The sequence below is a fragment of the Girardinichthys multiradiatus genome, chromosome 5 (assembly GCF_021462225.1).
Source record: "Girardinichthys multiradiatus isolate DD_20200921_A chromosome 5, DD_fGirMul_XY1, whole genome shotgun sequence".
Lineage (NCBI taxonomy): Eukaryota > Metazoa > Chordata > Actinopteri > Cyprinodontiformes > Goodeidae > Girardinichthys > Girardinichthys multiradiatus.
This window is the reverse complement of record NC_061798.1, coordinates 34892485-34917924: the sequence shown is the minus strand read 5'-3', so window position 1 is coordinate 34917924 and position 25440 is coordinate 34892485. Positions and strand designations below refer to the sequence as shown.

General features: G+C 37.2%; 1 protein-coding gene across 2 annotated transcripts in view; it reads left to right on the top strand.

Annotated features, from left to right (window-relative positions):
• The window catches only part of LOC124868250 (cytoplasmic phosphatidylinositol transfer protein 1-like), an 80227-nt gene that overhangs the window by 29098 nt on the left and 25689 nt on the right, over positions 1–25440 (top strand). For both annotated transcript variants that reach the window (XM_047365268.1, XM_047365269.1), the window contains exon 2: positions 23560–23708. In XM_047365268.1, the coding sequence (XP_047221224.1) occupies positions 23560–23708 (149 nt within the window). The remainder of the gene's footprint in view (positions 1–23559; positions 23709–25440) is intronic.

Sequence of the window (25440 nt, the reverse complement as noted above, 5' to 3'; positions counted from 1 at the left end):
AGATTGCCTTTGAAGTGTATGTGTTGCTTGTAAGACAGCTTCTTGTTAAATGCTCACGTAAGTGACAGCAAAATAAGAACGTGTAATACAGTAATGACAATTGCATATACCTCTGCGGCATCTTGCCCCATGAATTTAAAAATCCAGTGTGGAAAATTACATAGTCATGTATTTAATTCAGTTGGTATATTTTATAAAGTACCTGCCTGCTTTTCCCTAGCAGCTGTTTAAATGCATCATCCTATGATGAGACTCTAAAACGCAAGTCTAATTTAGACAGCATTAAATGCACTGTGCCAGTCATTTTTAATTATTAGAGGTTTATCCAGTCATAATCCACTATGCATCTGCTATGTCAAATCTACTGCAACATTTCAGCTGATTCTTGGTGTGCACAAATCATGTGATACTACCCAGTGTAATTAAAGTGGCATATTGGTATCACAGTCATTTTGGTTGCACAGCATATTGTACCACCAAACATAATTAACATGAGTTAATAACATGAAATATGAAACATTTACACCTAATGAATACTTAATAAAATGCTAGTTTTGTAGTTATTCAGTATCCCCCAGGTTATACAGTATGTATAGTGGTGTATGTACAGGTAAGAGGACGATCTTGTTCTCTCACTGCAAATAATGCATGACTGCAATTATTTTACCATTGCAAGAAAATAGTAGCTGTCCAGTGTACTGAAGCGTATTTACTGCATGTAGATGTAGTTGTCTATAGTTCAACTTACACATGGATGTTTAGTTTCTTCTAGGAAAGGCTAAGATCTAAATGATCCTATTCTTACTGGGCACTTTGAAATACATCATCACTTTCCCTCTGGTTCCAGGTATTTTTTTTTTTGCCTTGCAAATTATTTTTATACATGCAAGAGAGCCTTATTACAGTTCTTGCCCAAACGTTTTGTTTTCCAGTTTAGTTAAAAGCATTTTGTCAGCCTAGTTTTGCCGACCTAATGTCAAGAGGAAAATTGTGGCAATGAGGACATTTTAAGAGAAGTGAAATTGTCAGGGAGCTTATTTACTGTTCGGAGAAGCAAAGCAAGGTCATTTCTGTTGTAATAATTGCTTTACAAAAGAAAGGACCTCAAAAGAAAACTGACATAAACAGACCAGAAATACAAAAAGCATTACAATAAATTTCACTTACTGCATAAAAGCAAGCAATAGACCACAAATTTTAAAGCAAAGCTAAAAAGAATAAACTTTGGTAAGCTACAATAAATGTATTTTGTAGAGAAGTTTATTTGGAGAAGTAAAAGTGTGTAAATGGTTTTGCCAGTATGAGCTTAATGCTCAGTGCAGGCCAATCTTGCATCCTGGCACCGATCTGATTCGCTCACTAGTCTTTGAAGAGAAAATTACATTAAAATTGGACCACTGTAGCTTCATTTTACAAATGGTTCCTTGTTGATTATTTTGTACTTTGCAAAATTTTCTCGGGTGATTATGACTTTACCTCCACATTTCTGGTTTCATATCAGTTGATTATTATGATGTAACTACACAAGCCCACTCAAAAAGCCTAAAAAACATTAACACCCCGTAAAGCACTTCCAGAGTCATTATGAGGTTTTTAACAGGAGCAATGCATCCACAATATCAGGGTGAATGTCTTTTTAATAAATAAATATATTTTTAAACATAGAAACACAACATTTAACTTTTTAATTTAGTTTGTAAAGAACTTTAAATGAGGTCCTATTGTTTGCCTAATCTGAGACTTTTTGCCACTTTAGCAAACAGTGTTTTTCCCACTGACCTTTAAAATCTCTTCAGTTATGAATTAGCCAAAACAATGTTTCTTTAAACTGTTGGTATACTATATGCTTTTTCCTAGAGATGCACAAAGGTATCACTGTTGACTAGAATCCAGTGACTTTCAGATTGATCACCCAGATAGGAAACTGGTTGGCAGCAGACTTAAGAAATCGGGTTTTTGACCAGTTAATGCACCCTACCTATGAGCGGTGATAAGTTATTTTTTGTTAAAGTTGCTACCTCTGATGCCTCTGATGATCGATTGTTTTATTAATGCTGAAGCGACGTATGTTACCCTGAGATACGTTTTCTTTTCCTCCATTAGGCTGATTTAAAAACAAAAGTTACTCCCGAATTTTAAAGATGGCCCTCACCGTGTTTTGATTGGCTGCTGGTCTCCAAAAATCCTTCTCCTGACCCATGATGAAAGCAGTTATTTCCTCTAGGCCTGCTCAGACCTTGTGCCACGAAAGCGCTAGCACCAGTTTAGCTCTGGAACCAGTTTGGTGGGAAAGAGGCAGCAGGGACTGATGTTTGTCCTTTTATCTTTGCAATCAACTAAAATTAGCAGGTCAAAACTTGGCAATCAGAAATCTCTACTATTATTCCAGTATCCTATCGGACTATTTTCATTCACTTGTAATTGTGATGAAAATGCATTTTTATCTTTGCTTCATATTTAGAACTGACATACTACTAGAATACAGTCAACATTTATTTAAGAACAAAAAAAAAACACCCATGCACATGTTTCGTGACAACAAATGTTTTACGTAAATAAGGAGCACAATGGTGAAAGCCAAGCAAACATATGGCTTACTTTCACTTATTAGGCTGCTTCCCAGGACTGACATGAGCACACCTCTTCATACAAGTGAGCAGCTTTGTTAATCTGTTCCTCAATCCACACAGCACCTTTATGGCCCTGGATTATTCACAGCTGCCTCAGAATGATTGTTTTTGTGAATGTGCTCAAGAATGAGTTTGTTTCCAAGAGTCTACAGCCATAACTATAATTAGCCCTTGTGTTTTGGTTGCTGTGGTAACGCCATAAAAGTCTCTGCGACTGTGGATGTGTGTGTGAATTTCCCTTAACGAGTCTTCAGTAGCAGTTCAACTGCATAGCTGCATCGGATTGACAGCAGAGACACTTTTAAGTAAACACGAGTCTGAGAAGCTCACAGGGCTGTTAATGGATCAGAGTATCAAATGCATTTAAACACTGCTGCCATAAGTCTTATTTGTCTTGTACATGAACCACTTTGCTTTCATAAAGAATAAACGCTAATCCAAAATACAGGAATGTATAGGTATTAGGTTACCGTTTATAATGCATGGGGCTATAGCCAGGTTTTCTTCGTGTTTGGGAAGCTTATACAAATAAGGTCAATTTGCACTTGACTGTTTCTCCGTGTTCCCTACTTGTATTAATGTAATGAAAATGACACAGTGCAGGCAAGACAGTTCCATATGTTTGGATTGTAGCTGGAGGCAGATTTGCTTAGAATTTTATTTCTCCCAAATGCCAGAATCGTGAATGTGGGGTAAATGATTGGCTTTTTTCTTTCATTAAATAGTGTGGCCCTTTTTTCACAAATGTTATCTAAACTCTAAACTGTACGAGACTGAAATTAAGCGCGAACAAAAATATCTTTAAAAGTACAATATTGCATGCATCAAAGGTCAGGTGAAATTGATTTCAAACTGGAAAGTTCTTAAAACAAACACCCATGTGCTGGTGTAGACATCTTCACTTACTGAAGAAATTTATACTGCAAACTGATCAAGATCACCTTTGCGAAGCAATAGAACAAAATGGATTGCTTTATGATCTCCAGCGAAGGTGTGAAGTTACTATTTTTTTCTTTTTTAAAGGCAGAATGAGAATTTGTGGATTACTGCAGCATTTGACCTTTCTAATGTGCTGCAGCATGGAAACGCTCACTCAGGTCTGAATTGATCTTAATATGACTTATAAAGTCAAAAAAGTCGTTGGTCTCTGGTTTGAATCTTTACTTGCTTTTTGACTGATATATCACAAGTTAAACCATGCCTTTGAATGTATTTACTGCATCCCAAACCCACTGAGTAGCCACAAACACCAAAATAAATAAATTTAATTAATAGCACCTGCAATGGCAACTTCAAGAAAAGATTAACATTTTGAGTTTAATATACCAGTTTGTTAGTTTGATATTTAAGTATCTCGTCGGTTAAACGAGGCCTGGTTTCTAAAATCCTTGACTCCGTCATTGGCATTTGAATGCATTTCCGTTATCATTTCATAGGTTTTTTTTATCTGTGCTAAACAAAAATCATTAATGAAATGAACATTTTATTTATGCTTTGTCCTATTTAATAGTAAAAGTTGTTTTCTTATTTTGAGTCCCCAAGGTATCAACCTCCTTGACCTTCCAGTACCAGTCGTACTAGCCATTATCCCTCCACTTCTAGGACTGTTACCTAATCCATGATGTGGTATTTTCCATTGCACACCTAACATTTTACTCTTTGGAATTCAAATAAAAAGGTAAATATTAGGGATGTTAAGATAAACTGATTTGTTCCACTTTTCGGACACGTGCTTGTATGAAGCAAGTAAGCTGTACGATATTGTTTTTAGATGAAATCTCAAGGCATCAGTTTTAAACAAAGGAATGTATCCGATCCGTCTGGGTCGAAGATGAAGGCTATGTTTGTGAATGGACTTTTGTAAGAACCTTCTCATGCTTCCATTCCTGCTTTTAGAGCGATATTATTAAGAGTCAGTGGCGACTCCTACTGTTTGGGAACAAAGCTGCAGCCAATTTCAAATTTCACTGAACTTATTTTTGGCGTAATACTGTAATAAACCTAATACAATCTGTCAGTATGACCATATGAATATAAATTTAATCTCTTTAGCCTTCTATAGTGCACTACGATGACATTCGAGAGGATCTCAACTGTCCAGCTAAGTTTTTCACCACAGCCATTTGGATCAACTTTCCTGATTCCAGATTAAACAACCTGTTGGATGACATGTGGGTTAAATCAACTACTGACCAGTATGCAGTTCTGTGTACTGTTTAGATATGCCACAAGGTGTTGTGCCATTACCTTGTGATAACTTTGCCACCATGTTTTAAAATTCTCACCACAGCTAAGTTATTTAATTGACATAATTATTTTTACAGGGAAAATAGTTTTTACACCATGTAAAGGTAATTTTCCCACTTATAAATGGCTTAAACTGGCCACTTTAAAAATGTTCCTTTTAGTTATACCAAATGTCAGCATGGTTGAAGAGAGACTGATCTGAGCTATTGAACTTTAGAGTCATTCTTCATCAAGAACCATTTGTGTGTGTAGAATCAGATCACCGCGAACAGTAACATGACCCTAATTGTCATTATTAATCACACTTACAAGTGCTGTTAGTCTGTAATGTAAAATTCATGACAAAGGGATATCATGTGCTTATTAATAGGTGTTACAGGTAGCAAGCCCATCTTTATTTTTTCTTTTGAGTCCACCTGTTTGTAAGCTCTTCTGCTGAGGGTTATTTTTTTTTAAACAAATAGCCTTTTCTAATTGACATGTTAGCTACAAATAGGTTATGTATTAGGGAAAATAATAAATTCAGATGTTGAGACTGACAGAGGGGATAAAAATAAAGAGATGAGGAGGGACATCATCCTTAGCCCTCATTGATGAAGTGAAAGTTCACCTAGTCGGGCTAAAAATAGTTCTGTAAGTGGCCCTCCTTTTATCACACTCACATGTACCAATAGGGACTCACATCAAAGCTGCATTTACTTGTCCTGACCTTTGTCCATTCTCTAGTTCCACGTGCAGTATGAGCCACTAACCTGAATATGTGTAATTTCCATCTAAAGTGTTATGTTCAGACCCATTAAAGACACACAAAAACTGTTTTTACACAACAATACACTTGATGCAATGGGTTATACACAGAGCCTTTTTAGGCCTTTACATTTTTTTTTTTTTACATTAATTTCCTTAGCATGCCTCGCTCTGCAACAGCAGGGTGCAAAATTGTTGAAAATTCAGACAAAACAAAACACAAAAAGCCTTAGGCCCTCACAGCCCGATGTTTAATGTCCAGCCAAGGAAACCACTGAGAGAAATTGAGGCATAAAGGGATTTGTTGTTATTTGAAATTTAAAGACTGTTCTTAAGAAATCAGTCCTTGGTTTTCACAAAAAAAGGTTTTCAAATTGACTTTTCCTGCATTTAGTAAAATGTATCATTCTGCAATTCTTTTTCTAAGTCAGTCAACAGCAACAGGCTCATTGCATTGTTTTGTGAAAGAGCAAATGACTTTTAACGATCCATAACAATAACCTAATTACCTCCCTTTTATCTTCGAGTGAAGAGCTCTTTTTAAGGTGACCTTACAGCTTGAGCATCTTGTTAGCAGCAAGGCTAATTCCGAACCTGTGCTGTGTGTTTTATTGCAACACAGTTGACCTCGTTTTTAGTTCTCTTACACTTATAAATAGATGCAGTTAACGAATAGCATGCCTTTCAGATATTTCTAACTAGTGATCAACTAATATTAGAAATGACTTTTGACTTGATATCACTCTAAATAGACAACCTCAGCAGCCTGTCTGCTTTAGTTCAGTAAAATGAGTTTTAATAATCTGGTGGCCATTACAGAAAATAGAGCGTGTCATAAAAATGAACTGACCAGCTTTAATTGTTCTGGTATGCAGATTTGATTCCAGGTTGTTTTTTTTTTAAGTGGTGCCAATCATATCATCTTTCTTGAAGGCAACAAGGCTTGCTTTCTTAAATTTCTTTAAAAAATAATCCCTGAAAGAAATGATAAGCCCTTGTTTTTTATTTTTTTTAATGGAATCACAGTATGCCTTAAATGTGTTGAGATTTTAGTTGGATTTCAAACAAGAATAGGTCACATATCTTAATCTCATACACACCTTAATGAGATGCTTGTCCTTGTGTTAGATCAAGAAAACATATTGTGACAGACCTTTTAGTTGTGCCTTTTGTATACCCTTCCCCTCTGGTCGAATTTAGATGCACCCGATATAATCTTTTTTTAAATTTAAGACATAAACCGGGGTTGCACGGTGACGCAGTTTGTAGCACTATTGCCTTTCAGCAAAAAGGTCTTGGGTTCGACTCCCGGCTGGGGGTCTGCACATGCATGGGTTGTCTCTTGATACTCCGGCTTCCTCCCACAGTCCAAAAATATGACTGGAAGGTTAATTGGTCTCTCTCTACATTGCCCTTAGGTATGAATGAGTGTGTGCATGGTTGTTTGTCTGTGTTGTTTGCCCTGCGATAGACTGCTGAAGATACGCAGCAGCTTCCCTGCGACCCACTATGGAAGAAGCAGTAGAAAATGACCACCACATAGCTTCTGAGCAACTAAGACTTTCCTGTAAAGATCCTAACATTTGAAGCTTGTAGCCCTGAGACCTGGTGGTTGGACTCGCTGCTTAAGAAGCTACAACTATTGTAAGCTTGCTTTTATTCCAACAGCCACGAGACTGATTCTTACTGATGCTTGCCATTGTTTAGTTAATAATTTTGGACTACATCTTGTTTAAAATTTGCACTTTAAAAAGGAAAAGAGGGTTGATGTTTGAGAGATTGAATAACTGAGTTTGGTGAGCTGCATACATAGATCAAGGTAATACAATTCACTCTAATGTTGCCTGTTAGGATTTTGTCTGCACATACGAGTATATTTACGAGATGGACAGGAAAGGCTTGTCATGAGTTGACATACAGTCAACTCACATGCAGTTATGTACACAGACATTTGCACAAATGTGTCAAAACGAATTGCACCAAAAACAATTTTGATAGATTTTTGTGTTTTTTACATCAACATGACTTCCAGAAATCTGATCTCCCGCAGTCACAATGACGGCAGTAAGAGTAAATTCATGGTGTCAAAATGAGACTGAGAGTTTCCAGAGAATGACTACTGATAGAAAAATGACATGACAAGAATAGGTTGAGAAAACAGGATATAAAGGAGTTATAAATAAAATGACTGGAGATATATGGAATATTCTGTTGGAGAGGAAATGGGACTTTAACACAGATTGTATTGTGTTGTGATGTGTGAATAAATGAAGTCATACTGTAACCCTGAGTGCTCAAATAGCACTTGGGAGATTTTTGTTACTCTAGTCACCTTTTCTTTGGCTCAGCAATTTTAGCAGAATTTCTGGATGTAAAGTGGAATTATAATATTGTTGAATGTCATTTCCTTAGACACATCTACAGACATTGTGCATATACTGCATTTGTAGATTTAAATGTATAATTACATAAATACATGAAACTGCATTGTTCTGCTGAAGATGTGAACAAAAACCCTGATGCATTCCTTGTAACGTCATGTAAATCTTCATGTTAAACTTTAATTTAACATAATGTAACATAAATAAAGGATGCAGAGTTGATGAATGTATATTGCTATAGTGGTAAAACCACTGTGTTCTGGTACAAATTGGTGTGACTAAAAAGGTCTCATAATGAGCTTCTGCTTTTTCTGTTACTAAAACAAGACCTAAAGCAAGACGGGGGGTTAATAAAATTAGTTGTACAGCATTTTCATATAAGTTCTTGGTTAGCATTTCTGCACATTCACACATTTTGTGCCAGTCCATTAAAGTTTACCGTGTGTGTGTGAGGGTTTTTTCTCTGGTGGAACCGGCTAATGGCTTGTTTACATCCTCTCAAGTTTCGTGGGGATTTACAGTCCCTGTGTTGGCCAAAGGGGAAAATGAGAGAACAACCCTCTTCTTTTGAGTCCTATTACCTCTTTGTGGGTTTAGGTGTCTGATGCACTTCCTTTCCTGTGGTACATCTTGAAAATCCTTCTTTTCTTACACTGTATGCCACACTATCGCACATTTTCTCTCCATTTAAAAAAAAAATATTTTTTCTTTATGATGCTCTTCTATTCTTCTGCAAAAAATTTCTGCCTCCCTCTCTCATCCATTTTGCTCTTCAGTGTGCTGAGGGGATTGTTTCAAGTGCTTAATTTATTTATTTTTTTATGTACGTCATGTTTCTCTGTGATATTAAAAATCAAGGACCATTACAAATTGGTATTAGTGGAACCCTGCCGAAAAGTCTTCTAACTTTACTTTGCAATTTTATAATCCACACAGTCAACAAAGCCTAAAATATAATGGGGCATAATTATTGTTTATCCCTTAAGTAAGGTTTTAAATAAAAATGTCAATGTAAAAAGGAGTTGTCTCTTTTTGAGAATCTCATTTTGAGCTGTTTACAGTACCTTGGTGATTAATTGAGGCAGTTTGCAGGAGTTGACTATTTAAAACCTAAGTTACAATTGATAGTCAACACATTATTTACCCTGTTAGGAGTAGACGTTTTATGTTAAGATGATTGTTTGAATGTTTTGTAATATTACAGCAGGGCTACAGGGCAGCCAGACAAAACCTCAGAAAATACAGGGCAAGAGTTACTTTAATCAGTAATTTGGGTGATACACCTGGGTCTTTCTCCATTAAATTTGAGTTATCTGAGGGTGAGGCAGCCACATGACTTTCCCTTCCCATGTAGATGATAGTCATGAATCAGTGATTGGTATACCTTGCTTCATTGTTAAGATCTGCTCGTATTTGTTTACTTGTATTTATCTACTAATGCATAACTATAAAGTGCAGTTCTACCTTACTTTATAGATAATGTATATGCGGTTTTCCTTATAGGACTGACTGGACTTCTGTTGTTTTACTAATTGTTGTATCAAGCTCTTACAGGGGTTGGACAATGAAACTGAAACACCTGTCATTTTAGTGTGGGAGGTTTCATGGCTAAATTTGACCAGCCTGGTAGCCAGTCTTCATTGATTGCACATTGCACCAGTAAGACCAGAGTGTGAAGGTTCAATTAGCAGGGTAAGAGCACAGTTTTGCTCAAAATATTGAAATGCACACAACATTATGGGTGACATACCAGAGTTCAAAAGAGGACAAATTGTTGGTGCACGTCTTGCTGGCGCATCTGTGACCAGGACAGCAAGTCTTTGTGATGTATCAAGAGCCACGGTATCCAGGGTAATGTCAGCATACCACCAAGAAGGACGAACCACATCCAACAGGATTAACTGTGGACGCAAGAGGAAGCTGTCTGAAAGGGATGTTCGGGTGCTAACCCGGATTGTATCCAAAAAACATAAAACCACGGCTGCCCAAATCATGGCAGAATTAAATGTGCACCTCAACTCTCCTGTTTCCACCAGAACTGTCCGTCAGGAGCTCCACAGGGTCAATATACACGGCCGGGCTGCTATAGCCAAACCTTTGGTCACTCATGCCAATGCCAAACGTCGGTTTTAATGGTGAAAGGAGCGCAAATCTTGGGCTGTGGACAATGTGAAACATGTATTGTTCTCTGATGAGTCCACCTTTACTGTTTTCCCCACATCCGGGAGAGTTACAGTGTGGAGAAGCCCCAAAGAAGCGTACCACCCAGACTGTTGCATGCCCAGAATGAAGCATGGGGGTAGATCAGTGATGGTTTGGGCTGCCATATCATGGCATTCCCTTGGCCCAATACTTGTGCTAGATGGGCGCGTCACTGCCAAGGACTACCAAACCATTCTTGAGGACCATGTGCATCCAATGGTTCAAACATTGTATCCTGAAGGCAGTGCCCTGTATCAGGATGACAATGCACCAATACACATACACACAGCAAGACTGGTGAAAGATTGGTTTGATGAACATGAAAGTGAAGTTGAACATCTCCCATGGCCTGCACAGTCACCAGATCTAAATATTATTGAGCCACTTTGGGGTGTTTTGGAGGAGCAAGTCAGGAAACGTTTTCCTCCACCAGGATCACGTAGTGACCTGGCCACTATCCTGCAAGAAGAATGGCTTAAAATCCCTCTGACCACTGTGCAGGACTTGTATATGTCATTCCCAAGATGAATTGACGCTGTTTTGGCTGCAAAAGGAGGCCCTACACCATACTAATAAATTATTGTGGTCTAAAACCAGGTGTTTCAGTTTCATTGTCCAACCCCTGTATAGCCACTAGATTTCTCGATTTTAAAACGTCCTACTCACATAGCGCAATCACGTTGATGTGTCTGGTGAAGTAGGCTTAAGCTTAAATTATGAACTTTGGATATGATGGTGAATAATTTTAACTTTACAAAAATAACAAAAAGGGGATTCTTAGATTTCTGAAAAATTAAGCTAAAATCTCATCTCGTTATACTGAACCCAATATATCATCTCGTCTTGCAACCTGGAGCATTTATACTTGTACTAATGCAAGTTATTTATAAGAAATATTGCTGTTTAGTACATCCTTTATTATAATGAACATCCAGGCTTAAAACTGTTATTTTGACATCTGAAGGTTATAGCAATGCTTTTCAATGGGTATTGGCTTGTGTAAGATGCTTGAATTTTGATAACATGGGTAAACCTTGGGTAAAAATACAAGTATTAATTAAAAAATTAAGCAAAAATATATGACATGATCTAATTGTTTTTATTCACAGTAAAAAAAATTATAATATACTGTATCACTTCAAATATGATATAACAATGTTTATATTTATGTTATAATAATGTTGTCTGACATTTATTTTGATTCTGATATAGAAACACATATCGAGAATAAAAAAAAAAAAACATAAAACAATTGATCAATGTATTGTTTGTTAGTAAGAAGATTATAGCCCAGCAGTCCCTGGTGAAGTACATTGCATCTTACAGGATGTTACTTTCTTTAAGACCACAAATCTGTGCAGAATTGCACTTTATCTGTTTACATCATGTTAATGAAATTTTATTTCAAGACTGAAGCCGAGACCCATAAGCAGAGTTGTAGCACAAGGATAATGAGGCAGCTTTGACGTGTCGCTTACCTCCACTCATATTCCTCCCCGGGAAATGTGGCTGGCTTTATGAATGCATACACACAAGAGAATGTCATCTGTTAAATGTTTTTTATTTTTTATTTTTTTTAACTAAATCCATTTTATGTTATGGTTGTCACTGCTGTACATGAAGAATTAGTTGTGTTTTCCATGTGTGGGCAGAAACGGTTTAAACAGTAACTACACCCATCCTGATGTACACACATACAGGTGACACACGGCATGTATCAGCCCTCACTGAAAAGACATTAACTGCACCCATTAATCATATGTTCCTCTCTTCCCTTTCACCCCAAACACTATATCCACATAAACAGTTACATGCACACAGATGCACACCACAGGGCCATGTCAAAGGCTGCTTACTGCGCTGCTCTTTTGTGACCTGCACTTGCTGCAGCAGCTCTATGCTTCAGTCGGCAATTCATATGAGCTTTACCTCAGAGCAAATATCTAGCAGGGTTTAAGGCTACTTGACTCTCCTTCATGTGCTGCATCAAAGCACTTCTTAAGCTACAAAGGTGTAACATTATTATGACCTATGGAAATACCAGCCAAATTGTGTGGAATGTGATTTAATACCTTTTGTCCTCTGCTCTAGCGTCCAGTAATCGAAGTTCAGACTTACAGTGGAGAGGGGAGATTCTGGAGTGCCAGTCAAGCATTTCATTGGCTGATCAAAGTATGACGTGCTCTGATATAAACATTATACCACATGCATACTACGCTAGATAGTTTGTTGTGGAACCCATGATTATAAAAGGGGGGGTATAATTAGATTGTAACAATAAAACTAGCTGTTTAACAATCGGGTGACAGATTTGCCAGTTCAACACTCAACATGGCTCATCATTATCCATAAGTTGTCATGATTGTTGTCTTGCTCAGGCTAAAATAGCCCTCTGTTCTCAGATTGTAACCTTATTTGCTGGTATAAATGCTTATCTGTGGGTTCCCAATGCCTGTTGTTGTTTGTTATGATAGGAAGAATAATTATAGATTGGGTCCTGTATGACGTGAAATATGCATCGGGGTTGTATGTCTCAGCTGTTCAGCACTGTGCTCCTTGTTGGCAGGAACTGAGGGGTTTTGTATATAAGCTAAATGGACACATTTTAATTTGTTTTGCTCAATGGGAAAGGCAGCGGACAAAACAATAGAAACAGGTTTAAAAAATATAATTTAAGTAACTTATTCGAATATTACCATATGTTTGAGTTCAGTGTTACTGTAAAGTTAGTAATTGCTTTTTGGTTTTTGCTCAGATGCTCACTTTTGTTAATAATTAGTAATACCTATAATGTACTTTTAAACTATTTGAGGTTTTAGTTATGTTCATAAAAGACAAAATAAACTGTACTCTAATTCTACTATCTTTGTACACAGTACTTATTTAATCTCATTTGCCAATAATTAGCAGCAGTTTATAAAAATTCATAATGATGATTATTTTTATTTTGCTGGGACAGATTACTTTATTAAATAGGAGAGCAAAGTAAAAACAAATTGGACATTGGGACAAAAAAACAGATAAATATCTGATTATTATAAGGCTGTTATTTAACTGATGTTTTACATGCTCACACTTCTAACATCTTAAGAAGGAACATCAGCTGTTTTGTTGAAATTCCCCTTTTCATACACAAAAGGGCAGTCTGCTTCCTGTATTCATAGCCAATTTGCTTCATTTCTGACTTGTAAATATACTGCTCAAAAAAATAAAGGGAACACTCAAATAACACATCCTAGATCTCAATGAATGAAATATTCTCACTGAATACTTTGTTCTGTACAAAGTTGAATGTGCTGACAACAAAATCACACAAAAATCATCAATGGAAATCAAATTAATTAACCAATGGAGGCCTGGATTTGGAGTCACACACAAAATGGCGAGCACATGGAAGGCTGTGTGGCCCTCCAAAGAAAGGCCACCCCACACCATTACTGACCCACTGCCAAACCGGTCATGCTGAAGGATGTTGCAGGCAGCAGATCTCTCTCCACGGTGTCTCCAGACTCTGTCACGTCTGTCACATGTGCTCAGTGTGAACCTGCTTTCATCTGTGAAGAGCACAGGGCGCCAGTGGCGAATTTGCCAATCCTGGTGTTCTCTGGCAAATGCCAAGCATCCTGCATGGTGTTGGGCTGTGAGCACAACCCCCATTTGTGGACTTCGGGCCCTCATTCCATCCTCATGGAGTCTGTTTGTGCAGACACATGCACATTTGTGGCCTGCTGGAGGTCATTTTGCAGGGCTCTGGCAGTCCTCCTCCTGATCCTCCTTGCACAAAGGCGGAGGTAGCGGTCCTGCTGCTGGGTTGTTGCCATCCTACGACCTCCTCCACGTCTCCTGGTGTACTGGACTGTCTCCTGGTAGCGCCTCCAGGCTCTGGACACTACGCTGACAGACACAGCATGCTACCACGAGTGTGAAAGCACCACCAACATTCAAAAGTGACAAAAACATCAGCCAGAAAGCATAGGTACTGAGAAGTGGTCTCTGGTCCCCACCTGCAGAATCACTCCTTTATTAAGTGTGTCTTGCTAATTGCCAAAGATTTCCCCCTGTTGTCTACTCCATTTGAACAACATCATGTGAAATTGATTGTCAATCAGTGTTGCTTCCTAAGTGGACAGTTTGATTTCACAGAAGTTTGATTTACTTGGACTTATATTGTTGTTTAAGTGTTCCCTTTATTTTTTTGAGCAGCGTATGTAACATGTTTGACCAGTAGAATTACAGGAAGCAGTAAAACTGCCAGTAACTTTCTTTTCCTCGCTCACTCGCCATCTTTGCTGCCTTGCTCATTTGGCTGTTTTGTCTCCACAAAGACAACCTATTCTTATCTGTGGTGAGCAGCCCTGCGCACTGACTCCTACTTCATTTAATGCACATAGAACAAGGCATGGCTATTTCTCTCCTTACACAGGAAAAAGGGATCTTTCGCTAAGAAGAGCTCACAATCACAGGGAGCTTACATTTTCTAAAAATGTGAACCCATTTATGATTTTAAACATGATGCTGTCAGTAGCTATTACATTCTTTCAAGTGGAAACTAAGCAGTGAGAATCACATGAGCCCTGTTAGGTGAAAATGTTTTTCTTCTAAGTTGCTCTTAGAAGTTCTTAGAACCAGCCAGGCAGAAAATTGGCTCTCAGTTTTGGCTGCAGTGGTGTTCCTAGTGGGCCTCAATGTGGCCCGCTTTAAGTGGAACACAGTGATTATCAGAGCTATTAGCACAACTATTACCTCACACCAGCATTAAATAAGCGCGGTTTGCTCACAAGACTGTCCAGGGAGTTCTTGTTGTGCTAGAGGTCAGCTATGTGGTCTCTAAAGGTTAGCGGTCATAAGATCCTACTCCTGGTGTTAGTGCTCATTGGATTTGGTTCCTCAACAAAAGAGCAAAAGCAAAACTGTATATGAAATTATGGAATCTAAGAATACATGCTTTATAGAAATTAGCCACTCCATATTAACGTATCATTTCCTTTTAAAACCTTGGTTCTTTTAAGACCTTTTTATAGAAAAAAATCCATCTAGAGAATGCAGCAGTCCATCATACTTGACTGATATAGACTATTTTTTTTATTACAGGAAGTGATTATTTTAATTTGGCAGAAATAATTAACTTCTCTGCAATACTTACATTCATTAGTGCAACTGTGCTAGTTTACAGTACACAATAATCGCATTCAATCATAATAATAAAATGTAAAATAAATATTAAGAGATCTTAATGAACCACTGATGCAAAATGTGCCAAAACTGTAAATGTAAGTCATTTACAAGCATCACTAATTAAAGGTTGTAATTATGTGGGAATGACTAATTCTCTTCACATTTATTTTCACAATAACAATAAACAATTAAATAATTCCTCATCCATACAATGTAGTAACAGTAAAGCCTAAAACGTCCCCTATGTTTAGGAGATTTGTAAGAACGCTTTAAGCTATCTGTGATATGAGAGAAAGTCAAATATATGAATCATTATCTCCAAAACAAATTCTGTTCTGTATTATAACACTCAGTGTTTTGCTTATTTTAGATTACTGATAAGTCACTTAGTCCTAAAACAGCCAAACAGAACTCTCATTCTGAAAACATTGTTTTGTGGATTTCATTAAATCTACCCTTTCACATAATTAACTGTCTTGGGTTTAATTTATTGATCCTAAACAACTAATCAACGTTTTTCCTCCTTTGCTACATGCCCTACGTGGTAGCTGGTCTCCGTTTTTTTTTAAAGTTGAAAAACCTTCTGCAGTTTGTTTGGCTGGCTGACTAATTGAGGTCTAACTATTAAAGGCCATTATTTCTTCCATGAACAATCTTGCCATAAAAATAACAAGGGATATAATCTTATTGAAAAGAAAATTGTTCCACACCTTCCTCGATCCATTCTTGCCTGTTTTTAATTTATTGCTTTCATTCCCTTCAGCTCTTCTACTCTCCATGCAGAGTGCCTGGAAACAGTGATGTGCAGCTCTCTAATCATATCGGGCCATTTTCTCCTGCTTCTGCCTCTCTGTTTTTAAGACAACTTCAAGGCCTCCCTTTTTTCTTTCCTTCTTTTAACTATTTTGCTCTCCCTTATCCTAATTCAAAATTCAGTCTATTTTTTTTCTTATTTCTTTTACTTATATGATGTGGATCTTTATTGCTTTAGAAATGTAAACAGTCTTACTATTTTTTTGGTTGTCTTTTGCTTGAACTATCCATCCAAGGCCTATGGAACGTCTCTTGGCACCAACACTTAGCTAATGCCATATTGATGACTTTAGTTAAAAACAAAACATTTAAATCACATCTGGTTGTTATTCCAAGGTAAAACCCAAAGAATACAAATTGAATAAAATTAATGTGAAGTAGCAGTTAAACCAATCATAATTACTGGTTTTTGAATTGTAGAACACTTTCATTAAGTTGTAATATAAAAAAAAAAGATCTCAGACATCAAGTGGTTTATTTTACCGAGTGGTTTATTTTGTTGTTCCCTGGCATCAGATATTATGTATGTAAAGAAAAAATACTCTGTATTGAATATGCTAGAGGGGGAAGGGGGGTGTTCTTGGATGTTTACAGAAGGCATTTGATTCCATCTCCATAAATATTACTGATTAAATTGTAAAGATATGGTTAAGAAGGGTAACACTGTCTTGGTTTGAAAGATAGACTTCAATATGTTCGCACAATACAGATGAATGTTTGAAATTGTGTTCTTTAAGGCTCAGTACTGGGGACTAGTGTTGTTTCTTTTGTATATTAATAATATCTATAATGTTTTTAAACTGCTACAATTTGTTGTGTTCACTTTAAGCTTTTAATACTTTGTAGACTTTCAAATATGCCAAATAATGTATAAAGTAAAACATGACATGACCTGCAACTAAGCAAAAAGCCTCCCATACCAACAATGTGTTTCAGGGAGGAGTGCTCATATGTAATAATTTCAGCAATGAAATTAAAGAATGTAGATGAAGGTTTAAATATGATTTAAAAGCAATGTTATCATCAGTTTGTACGAATCTGAGTGTGATAAAACCAAAAGAGAATTTAATCTTTGGCCGAATTTGTAATTTTGTTTTGATTATTGTGCTCAGCCTTTAATATTTTTAAATAGGTAAATAAATGCGTGTATTTTAAATATTTTGTATAGTAATTTCTAATAAGGTTAGGTTCTTTTAAGCTGATTTAGCCTGTGTCATGTTTTAGACTGTGTAAAATCAATCTATATCTGCCTTTTTTGTGAATGACAGCACTGTAAAAATACTGCCTTCTTGCTTTGACTGCTGCTGATCTGTCGCAGTTAGCGTTGCATGTAGTAGAATGATCTGTCCTGATGTGAAGATTCCAGACAGGAGACAACCGATGGACTGTTTGCTTTAATAAAGGCAATTAACAGGACTCGTTCAATAAATCAGTATAATACAATTTCATATGTTGCTGTGCAAACCATTTCATAACAGGTAGGTGCCTGTTTTAAAATGGAACTAATTGGTGTCATTCATGATGTTCTCCAATGTTTAGAATATTCAAAATGGCCCTCTTAAGAGGCGTCGATAATGTTTGAGTCCTTGATATTTTTAGCTGATGCTGCAGCTCATTGTCAACAAATCAGCATGCATAAGAGCATCTTGTGTAAATGGATGAGATCTGTGAACCTGTATCCCAAGCTTTTGTTACTGTCTAAAGGGACAGCATGCTCATTCTGTCATTGTCGCCCATCGGTTGTGCTTATTTTGTGTGTTGTGTGAAGAAAAGAGATAAGGAGCATTCGCTTAATTTACAGTAGCTCAATACTTTGCAGACTCAGTCTTCACATTCCCAGTGCTGTTTTTAGATTTTCTTAATTTGCTTTCCAGACCTTGAGTGAAAAGGTGAGCCTTGAATAATGAAACTGATTATGTTGTTAAGGAGACACCTGAATATTGTGATGTAAAAAGATGAATTTGTTCTGGCTCATAAATTGTGCTTGTTAAGAGATTAAAGAGGATATATAAAAGCTCCAGTTAATAATTTAGTATCATTTAGTGCTGGATATATATGGCATGATAGGAGAACTGTACACCGTTTATTGCAAAAGCTGCACATTTAACACACCTCATTCACAAGCAATTTCAAACTCTTGAAGATTGATATTTTGCATAGCTGCAGTCCTGACTCTGATGTACAGAACACCCCTGATAGGATGGGCTGTTTGCAACTCTACATGTGCCCAAAGTGTCCCAAAACTACTCTGCGAGTGTCAAATGAATTTCATAAACTTGCAACTAACAGCCGTTCACTACGTTGCACTTGGAAAACTGTAATTGATCTTTTTAGTGGCTGCTTCTGCTTTCGAAGACGCTGATTGAAGTTCCAATTGCGAGACGATGTTCAAAGGAGCCACTAAATAAGGTTGACTGTTCAGAAAACTATTTATTCCCTACAAGGCCATCCAAAAATGTTCCTTCCAATCCCATTTTAAACACAGAAAAATCCCATAGTTTTCATGAGGGTACTATAATCACATCAAAAATACAAAACAGAAAAACATAAACTATCATTATTTACTGGGTTTTAAAGAAAGAAATGTGGTTACTATTACCAATTCTGTTTAATCTGCTGACAGGCAGTTTGTGTAAGCATGTCTAACAGGTGGTGTTTCTCTTGTAAAAGAAAAGATGGTGTGATGCAATTCACATGATGTTATTATAAAGCCGTGGCATCATCAGTTGGCTTTCCAAAATTGTTTAAATACATTCAATTCTTAATGCAGACAAACTTCTAATTTAAAGACGATAACATTTCTCATTATTTGTGCTTTTAGCAAATAGAAATAATTTCAGTCATCATAAATAATGCAAAACACTAGTCTGGTTTATTTTCAGACAGTGTCTAAAAATCTGCCGTTAAACACATTTCTAGACCCTGTCCTTCATCAATGATTAGGTCTATACGATTTTATCATTTGATTTAGATTCTACAAATAAAAACTTTTGTTTCCATCAGAGAGATATTTGGCTTTAGGTACAAAATGACAAAAAATTCCTAATATATAAAAGTTCTATTTTTATCTTTCATAAATGTTAATGTGGTTAATAGCCAGTTGTAATTACAATAAAAATCAGATCTTCATCTTAGTCTACATTTTTATTAAAGCATCAACCCCTTAATTCACAGAGGAAATAAGTGAGAGACACGAAGAGGTTGTGCAAAAAGAGAGGATTCTGCTCACCCTCCCCCAGTGCTCTATACTTAATCAGAATTTTATCAAAAGCTATTCGATTTCATCACCATTGTAATACAGTGTGTTAAAGCCTCATTATTCTGATTGAAGTGTCTATTTTTCAGATGATTACACTTTTGTCCCCAAAGCAGACTTGACCATTGGATGGTCTGTTAGGCATAACAATTACCAGCATCACACCTCTATGAAGCAAAAAAACAAAACAAAACAAAACCATATATGACCATATAGGTTAAGGGAACCATTTCAAATCCTTAAGAAAATCCACTGAACATGTTATTAACAGGCTGTTCATTAATCAGACTTATGTTGGGATTGTTTCCTATCACACTTGGTTCTTAAAATAGATGGTGAACATTTTCCTCAGTTTAATTTGCTCATAATTCCTTTGATTTTAATGAAAACATATTATGCAAGTAAATCAATTTGTGTTTTAGAAGGCGCAAATGTCTCAACAAATCCCCCACGTTTCCTTCCACCAGGCCTGGATTAAGGTCTTTGGGGATTTTACATAATTGTTCAATTTATTCTCCCACATGCCTTTTAAATAGTTATATCCATCAGAGGGTTTTCCAACAGCAGCTAGGTGCTGACACCATCTGAGAAGGCCTCTGGGAGCTGTTGTGGGTGAGCACCTCACGTTTCCCCCTGACAGCATTTCACAACTCGGCCAGCAGCCGTGACAGGTAAAGGTCAGGGAGAGAAGAAGCGTACAATTATGGGGAATATCTGAGATTCAACTCCCATTCATTACCAGGTCCCAGCTCTCGCCTTGGAGATTTTCTTTTTTTTTTTTTTTCTGTTTGAAGCCAATCTGTGAGACAGGAGAGAGACCTGCAGAGCAGGAAGCTGCTTCACAGCTTATAACTGACAAATGGATAGAAAATATTTTTTTTGTTGCAGGCTTTTACATATTTAATTTTACACATTTTCATTTATAGTTAGTTTTCATAGTTTGGCCTTTTATTTTTCAGTATATTCCACAATAAAGTTGCCCTTAATTAATAGCACTTAACCCATTGACATCTTTCTATAGAATTCCAATCTTAAATTTTCTTTTACACTCAGGCTTCTCGTCATAGTAGTACATTTTAGAAAAAGATTGGAATTAATGCTCACTGAAGCGCTGTCCTGAGTTTGACTTGATGACAGGAACAAGGACAAGAGCTATTTCTTGCTTTTAGTTAACTAGGCAGGGTTTAAATGATTATTAATCAAAACTGATGCGTCTTTGCTATTATATTCTCAAACCTGACTTAAAAAAAAACACACTATCACACCAGAGGAAAACTTCAGTCCACTTATTGTGCATGGCATGGATTTTTATAAGCAAAGACATACATACTACTGGCATCTCTCAAATTGTTAAAACATTACAGTGCAGTAAAGATGCAGCAATCAAGCTTTTTCTTGCCAATAGTGATTTTCTGTTCTCTTTGAGGTCTGGAACACAAAAAAGATGAAAAAAACACTGCGAGACATCTTTGTTTTGATACTTGAAGAATTGGTTAAAAAAACAAGCAGATTTTTCAGTATTTGATCACTGACCAAAGCAGACCAATGGAAATTAAATTATTCCAAACTCTGGTTAATTTGTAAACCTCTAATTTTAATCAGTTACCCTTTTAAATGCTTTTTGCTTCTTTTAACAATAATGGAAGTAAAATTGAACATAGCTTTTAGTGTATTTAATCTTAATTCTTTTACAGTTTTTAAATCATTGTTGCCAAAGTCTGTACGAAAAGTAAACATTAAGGTTCAAGTCAAGTCAAGTTTATATAGCGCTTTTCAGCAACAAGGCACTCAAAGAACTGTACACGAGGAAAAACATTACAATGATACAGAAAATCAAACACAGAAAAACAAATCAAATGACATTAATAATCATTGGGGATTTACTGGTAAGAGCTGGTTCTAATCCAATCTTTCTAATAGAGGTAATTAGCTCATTTAGTCCTCTGTGGTAAGGAATTCATCCTCTGTTATAAGAAAAATGACAATATTAATCCTTGAAGTCACTGAAATGAGGCAGCTGTGGTCCCATCATTCAAATAGTAACAGTCATGGGCACTCACTGAAGTCTTAAGTAGAGAAGCTGGGTCACTGGTAGGTCCAAACTTTTTAAATACTAATAATGTTTGGCTTTCACTGGTATGAAATTGTTGTAATACAATCCTTCTAAGAAGTCTAAAAATCTATGAATCCTTCTAAGAAATCTAAAAATCTCTGGTCATTGGTGTAAAACAGCTGTAGTAAGATTTTCAAATAATTATATTTGGCTTTTGCTGGTAATCCTTTTGAGAAATCTGAAAATCTATGAAAAGTAATGAAATCACACATTTAGGTAAAGTAAGATAGGAGAAAAAAAAAATCACATTTCAGACTCTATTCTTAGGAGAATAGAGTCTGAAATGGTACAAAAAACCTCAGCAGGGGTAAACAACACACACATAAGTAAAGATTTAGCAAGGGTACGGTGGAATCTTGAGGGTGCGAATGTAAGTCTGAGTGTGTTTGCAAGAATTAGACTGTCAACACTGATAGAACGCCATTGTCCTTGAGAAGAGAGATGGAAGTTTTATCAATTGGCCGCATAGTCCTATCAGCACACAGCTGGTAGGGGAGTGCTTGGGAAGAGCGTCGTGTTTATATAACATCCAGGAGATATTTTGTCGATAGCCAGTTTGCAGAAGTTGCCAAGGCAACGTTTACTGGTATGTCTCAATTGCGAATCCAAATAGATACATTTCTGGTATTTTCCGCAGATCTCGTGCATACAACTTCTCCAAGGTTATATCCTTTAACCTCTGAGTCCAACCGCTGCCAGGCTGCGATTCTGTTCAAGAATCGTGTCCAGCTTACGATTCTGCTCTCTTAACATTTCAGTTTGAGTGTTGATCACTCTACAGACTCCATCTAACATCGCAGGCATCTTTGGAATGCTTTGAACGGCTGCCCACGTTTTGCGAATCACTCGATAAGACAGGTAACCACCAACTCCAAAAAGCAGAAATCCTGTTATCAAAAGTCCAAATATGTACACATTTTCTACAACTGCGACCGACATCGTAGTCAGGTACACAATCTTCCACTGCTGCCAAGAATCCATTGTGTATCCACAGAAGAACGTCCCGTCTGGACAAGAGGGTCTCCTTTAACCCTGTCTTCCCGTCGAAAAAAAATTTGATTACATTGAGAGTCCAGCTGACCAAATCCATAATTTACAAGTTTGGAGGATATGCAAAGCGAGGCTATGAGAAAAATACAGCCAAAAAGCAGAAGCAGGGATCAGCAGGGAGGGAGGGAGAGAAAACGCGTGTGTCTTCCACCGAGAGCAAGAGAAAAAAAACCCAACAGATTCATGTTGGACATTTATATTAGAGTTGTGTGCCACGGTAAGAAGATAGCCGCATGAACTGATGCACCCATCATGCCTGATCCACCCATCACGCCTCGTGCCTACCGTATATGCATGTGGGGATAGAGCTACAGTATGATGTGGGGTTGCTGCAGTTCGTCACGTCTCGATTCAACAGCTTTATGTGCCCAAAAGATTGAGTCCTGAATATACCAAAGGTCATTCTATCAGTGAATTCCTTCTGTCCTGATGGCACGGGCATATTCCAAGATAACAATGCAAGGATTCATTGGGCTTACATGAGAGATTGAGGTATCATTTCCTCGCACAGTTTGGCTACCACAGAGTGCAGACCTTAACTACATTGAGAAACTTTGGGATGTCCTGGAGAAGAACTTTTTCCAACAGTGTGACCCTCATAATGCCTACAAGATCTTGGTGAAGCATTACAGTATATATGTTTATGCTGAAAATGCAGGGAGTTCTTAATTTTTTTGAGTAGAAAAAAAAGGATGTGGGAAAAGAAAATCAGATCCTTTTGTGACCACTAGAGGGCTCTATCCACATCCAGACTACAGGATGTAAAGACTTAGAGATATGTGTGTTTTTGGGGATGGGGAATGGCGCTATTCCAATTTCTAACTGACTTATTGGTGTATTTCTAGCTAAAACATCTAATTTCTTTAAAGGTAATATGTCACACAAACTGATTTGAATGATACTGCAGCATGTAAATTTTGTTTCTTCCTCTCTTTATCCCTCCAGTACCGGATTGGGCAGCTGTACATGATTAGTAAACACAGCCATGAGCAGAGCGATAGAGGAGAAGGGGTAGAGGTGGTCCAAAACGAACCCTTTGAAGACCCGGTTCATGGCCAAGGACAGTTCACAGAGAAACGTGTCTACCTCAACAGGTCAGTGCAACATAGCTCGTCTTAACATTATAACTCATTGGGAAAGAATTAGTGCAAGGAGCACCACAAGCCATCCTGTTTTGAACAGCTGAACATGAGAAAACCGAAACTATGGCAACAGTTAAGTCAAAACAATTGGCATTCAAACCTACCCACACTATATGTGTATTGAAGTATTTTAAAGCAGTGCAGATCTGAAATTTCACCGAAGTTGGATCACCAAAAGGCTAATTAGCCAAATGTTTGCTTCATTTTGCTTTTTATTGCTGAGCCTTAAACACCACCTATGATTAAGCTCCAGTTTCTAAACTTAAGCAAATATCAAATCAGCTCAAGCTTCATCTTATTTCAAATGATTTTTTTTGCTCTAAATTGGAAAATGCTTGAATATATTTATTGTGTAAGGATTATGATTATTGATTAATTAATATTTATCAAAAATTATAAAATTAAAAATCGTAATTCAGGAAAAATAATTTCAGAGATTCCCTCATGTTGTGATTATGGGCTCAAAGCTCTTAATAATTACAATTAGTTATTTATCATTAATAATTGATAATTATTAACCAAAACCAGTAAATGTCACTGTTTATTCAACTTTGACTGTCAATTCAACTTTGACCTTACTTTGACAGATAAATCACTCTTGCACGAAATAAACACAAACGCTTCTCTTAAACATATATGTTAAGATATATTGAAGCCATATAGCCCTGATGTACCACCGTTTTGGTCCAAAAACCTTCACCAAACTAACAAGCACTATTCCACACAAAGGGGATAAAAATGACCACGTAATGATAATAATAAAAGAAAATATATGCGCATTGAGTGTCTATGAAGATCAAACCAGCAGTTTTATGGACAAAATGTGCAATTTGGGTGAACTTGGAAAGAGAAGTCCGCCTGGTGTGCTGATGTCTCGATTGCTGCAATCAGCTGATAAAATGGTGGGGCCGTGCCCTTAGCCACTAGCAGCCGATTTCAATATAAAAAAAAGAAAGAAATTACTTTGACGTTGATTTCTTCTCTCCACCGGTTGAGGATGGGTCAGTTCTGAAGAAAAACGAGGGGGGGGGATCAACTGCGTGATCAACTCAAAGAAAAACTCATCCCTCCAAGAGGGGAAAATATGAAGAATTGTTTAGTCGACTGAATCAACAAGGAGGAAAACTCATCTCCTTGGACATAAAACCTTTGTGGGTTTTCACCTGTGCTGGGTGTCGGCAGGGTCTTCGATCGGGAAATGAATCTTATGACCTTCTTGTATCAGACAGATTCCAGCTTTCAAGCTCAGCAGGGAATGGCCAGGTGGAGAAAAAAGTTTGCCTGCTAGCTTTTGTCTCTCCAGATATGCGCCTCCGATGCGGTGTCCCGTGACACACGCTGAAAATGGTGGTTTACAAGTTTGTTTCTTCAGCTTTTATAGCTCTGATAACACCAGCTTTGATGTCCATCACTGCAACGAAGGCTGAGCTGCGCATGTTCAACTGCGCAGCTCAGCCGGCCCAAATGGATGACCTCAACAGTTACCTGTCATCACACCACGTTATTTGATAAGGTTTTGATCCTTTCCATAGGCAGCTGATATTCACCGCTGTCTGCATTACCTTGCAAATTCTTGGAGACTGTTGAGTAAAAGATTTATTGCAGACCGGTGTAAAATAAAAGCATAGCAAAAGCATCATTTCAGGGGTTCCAAAACCTTTCAGCCTGTGACCCCCAAAATAAC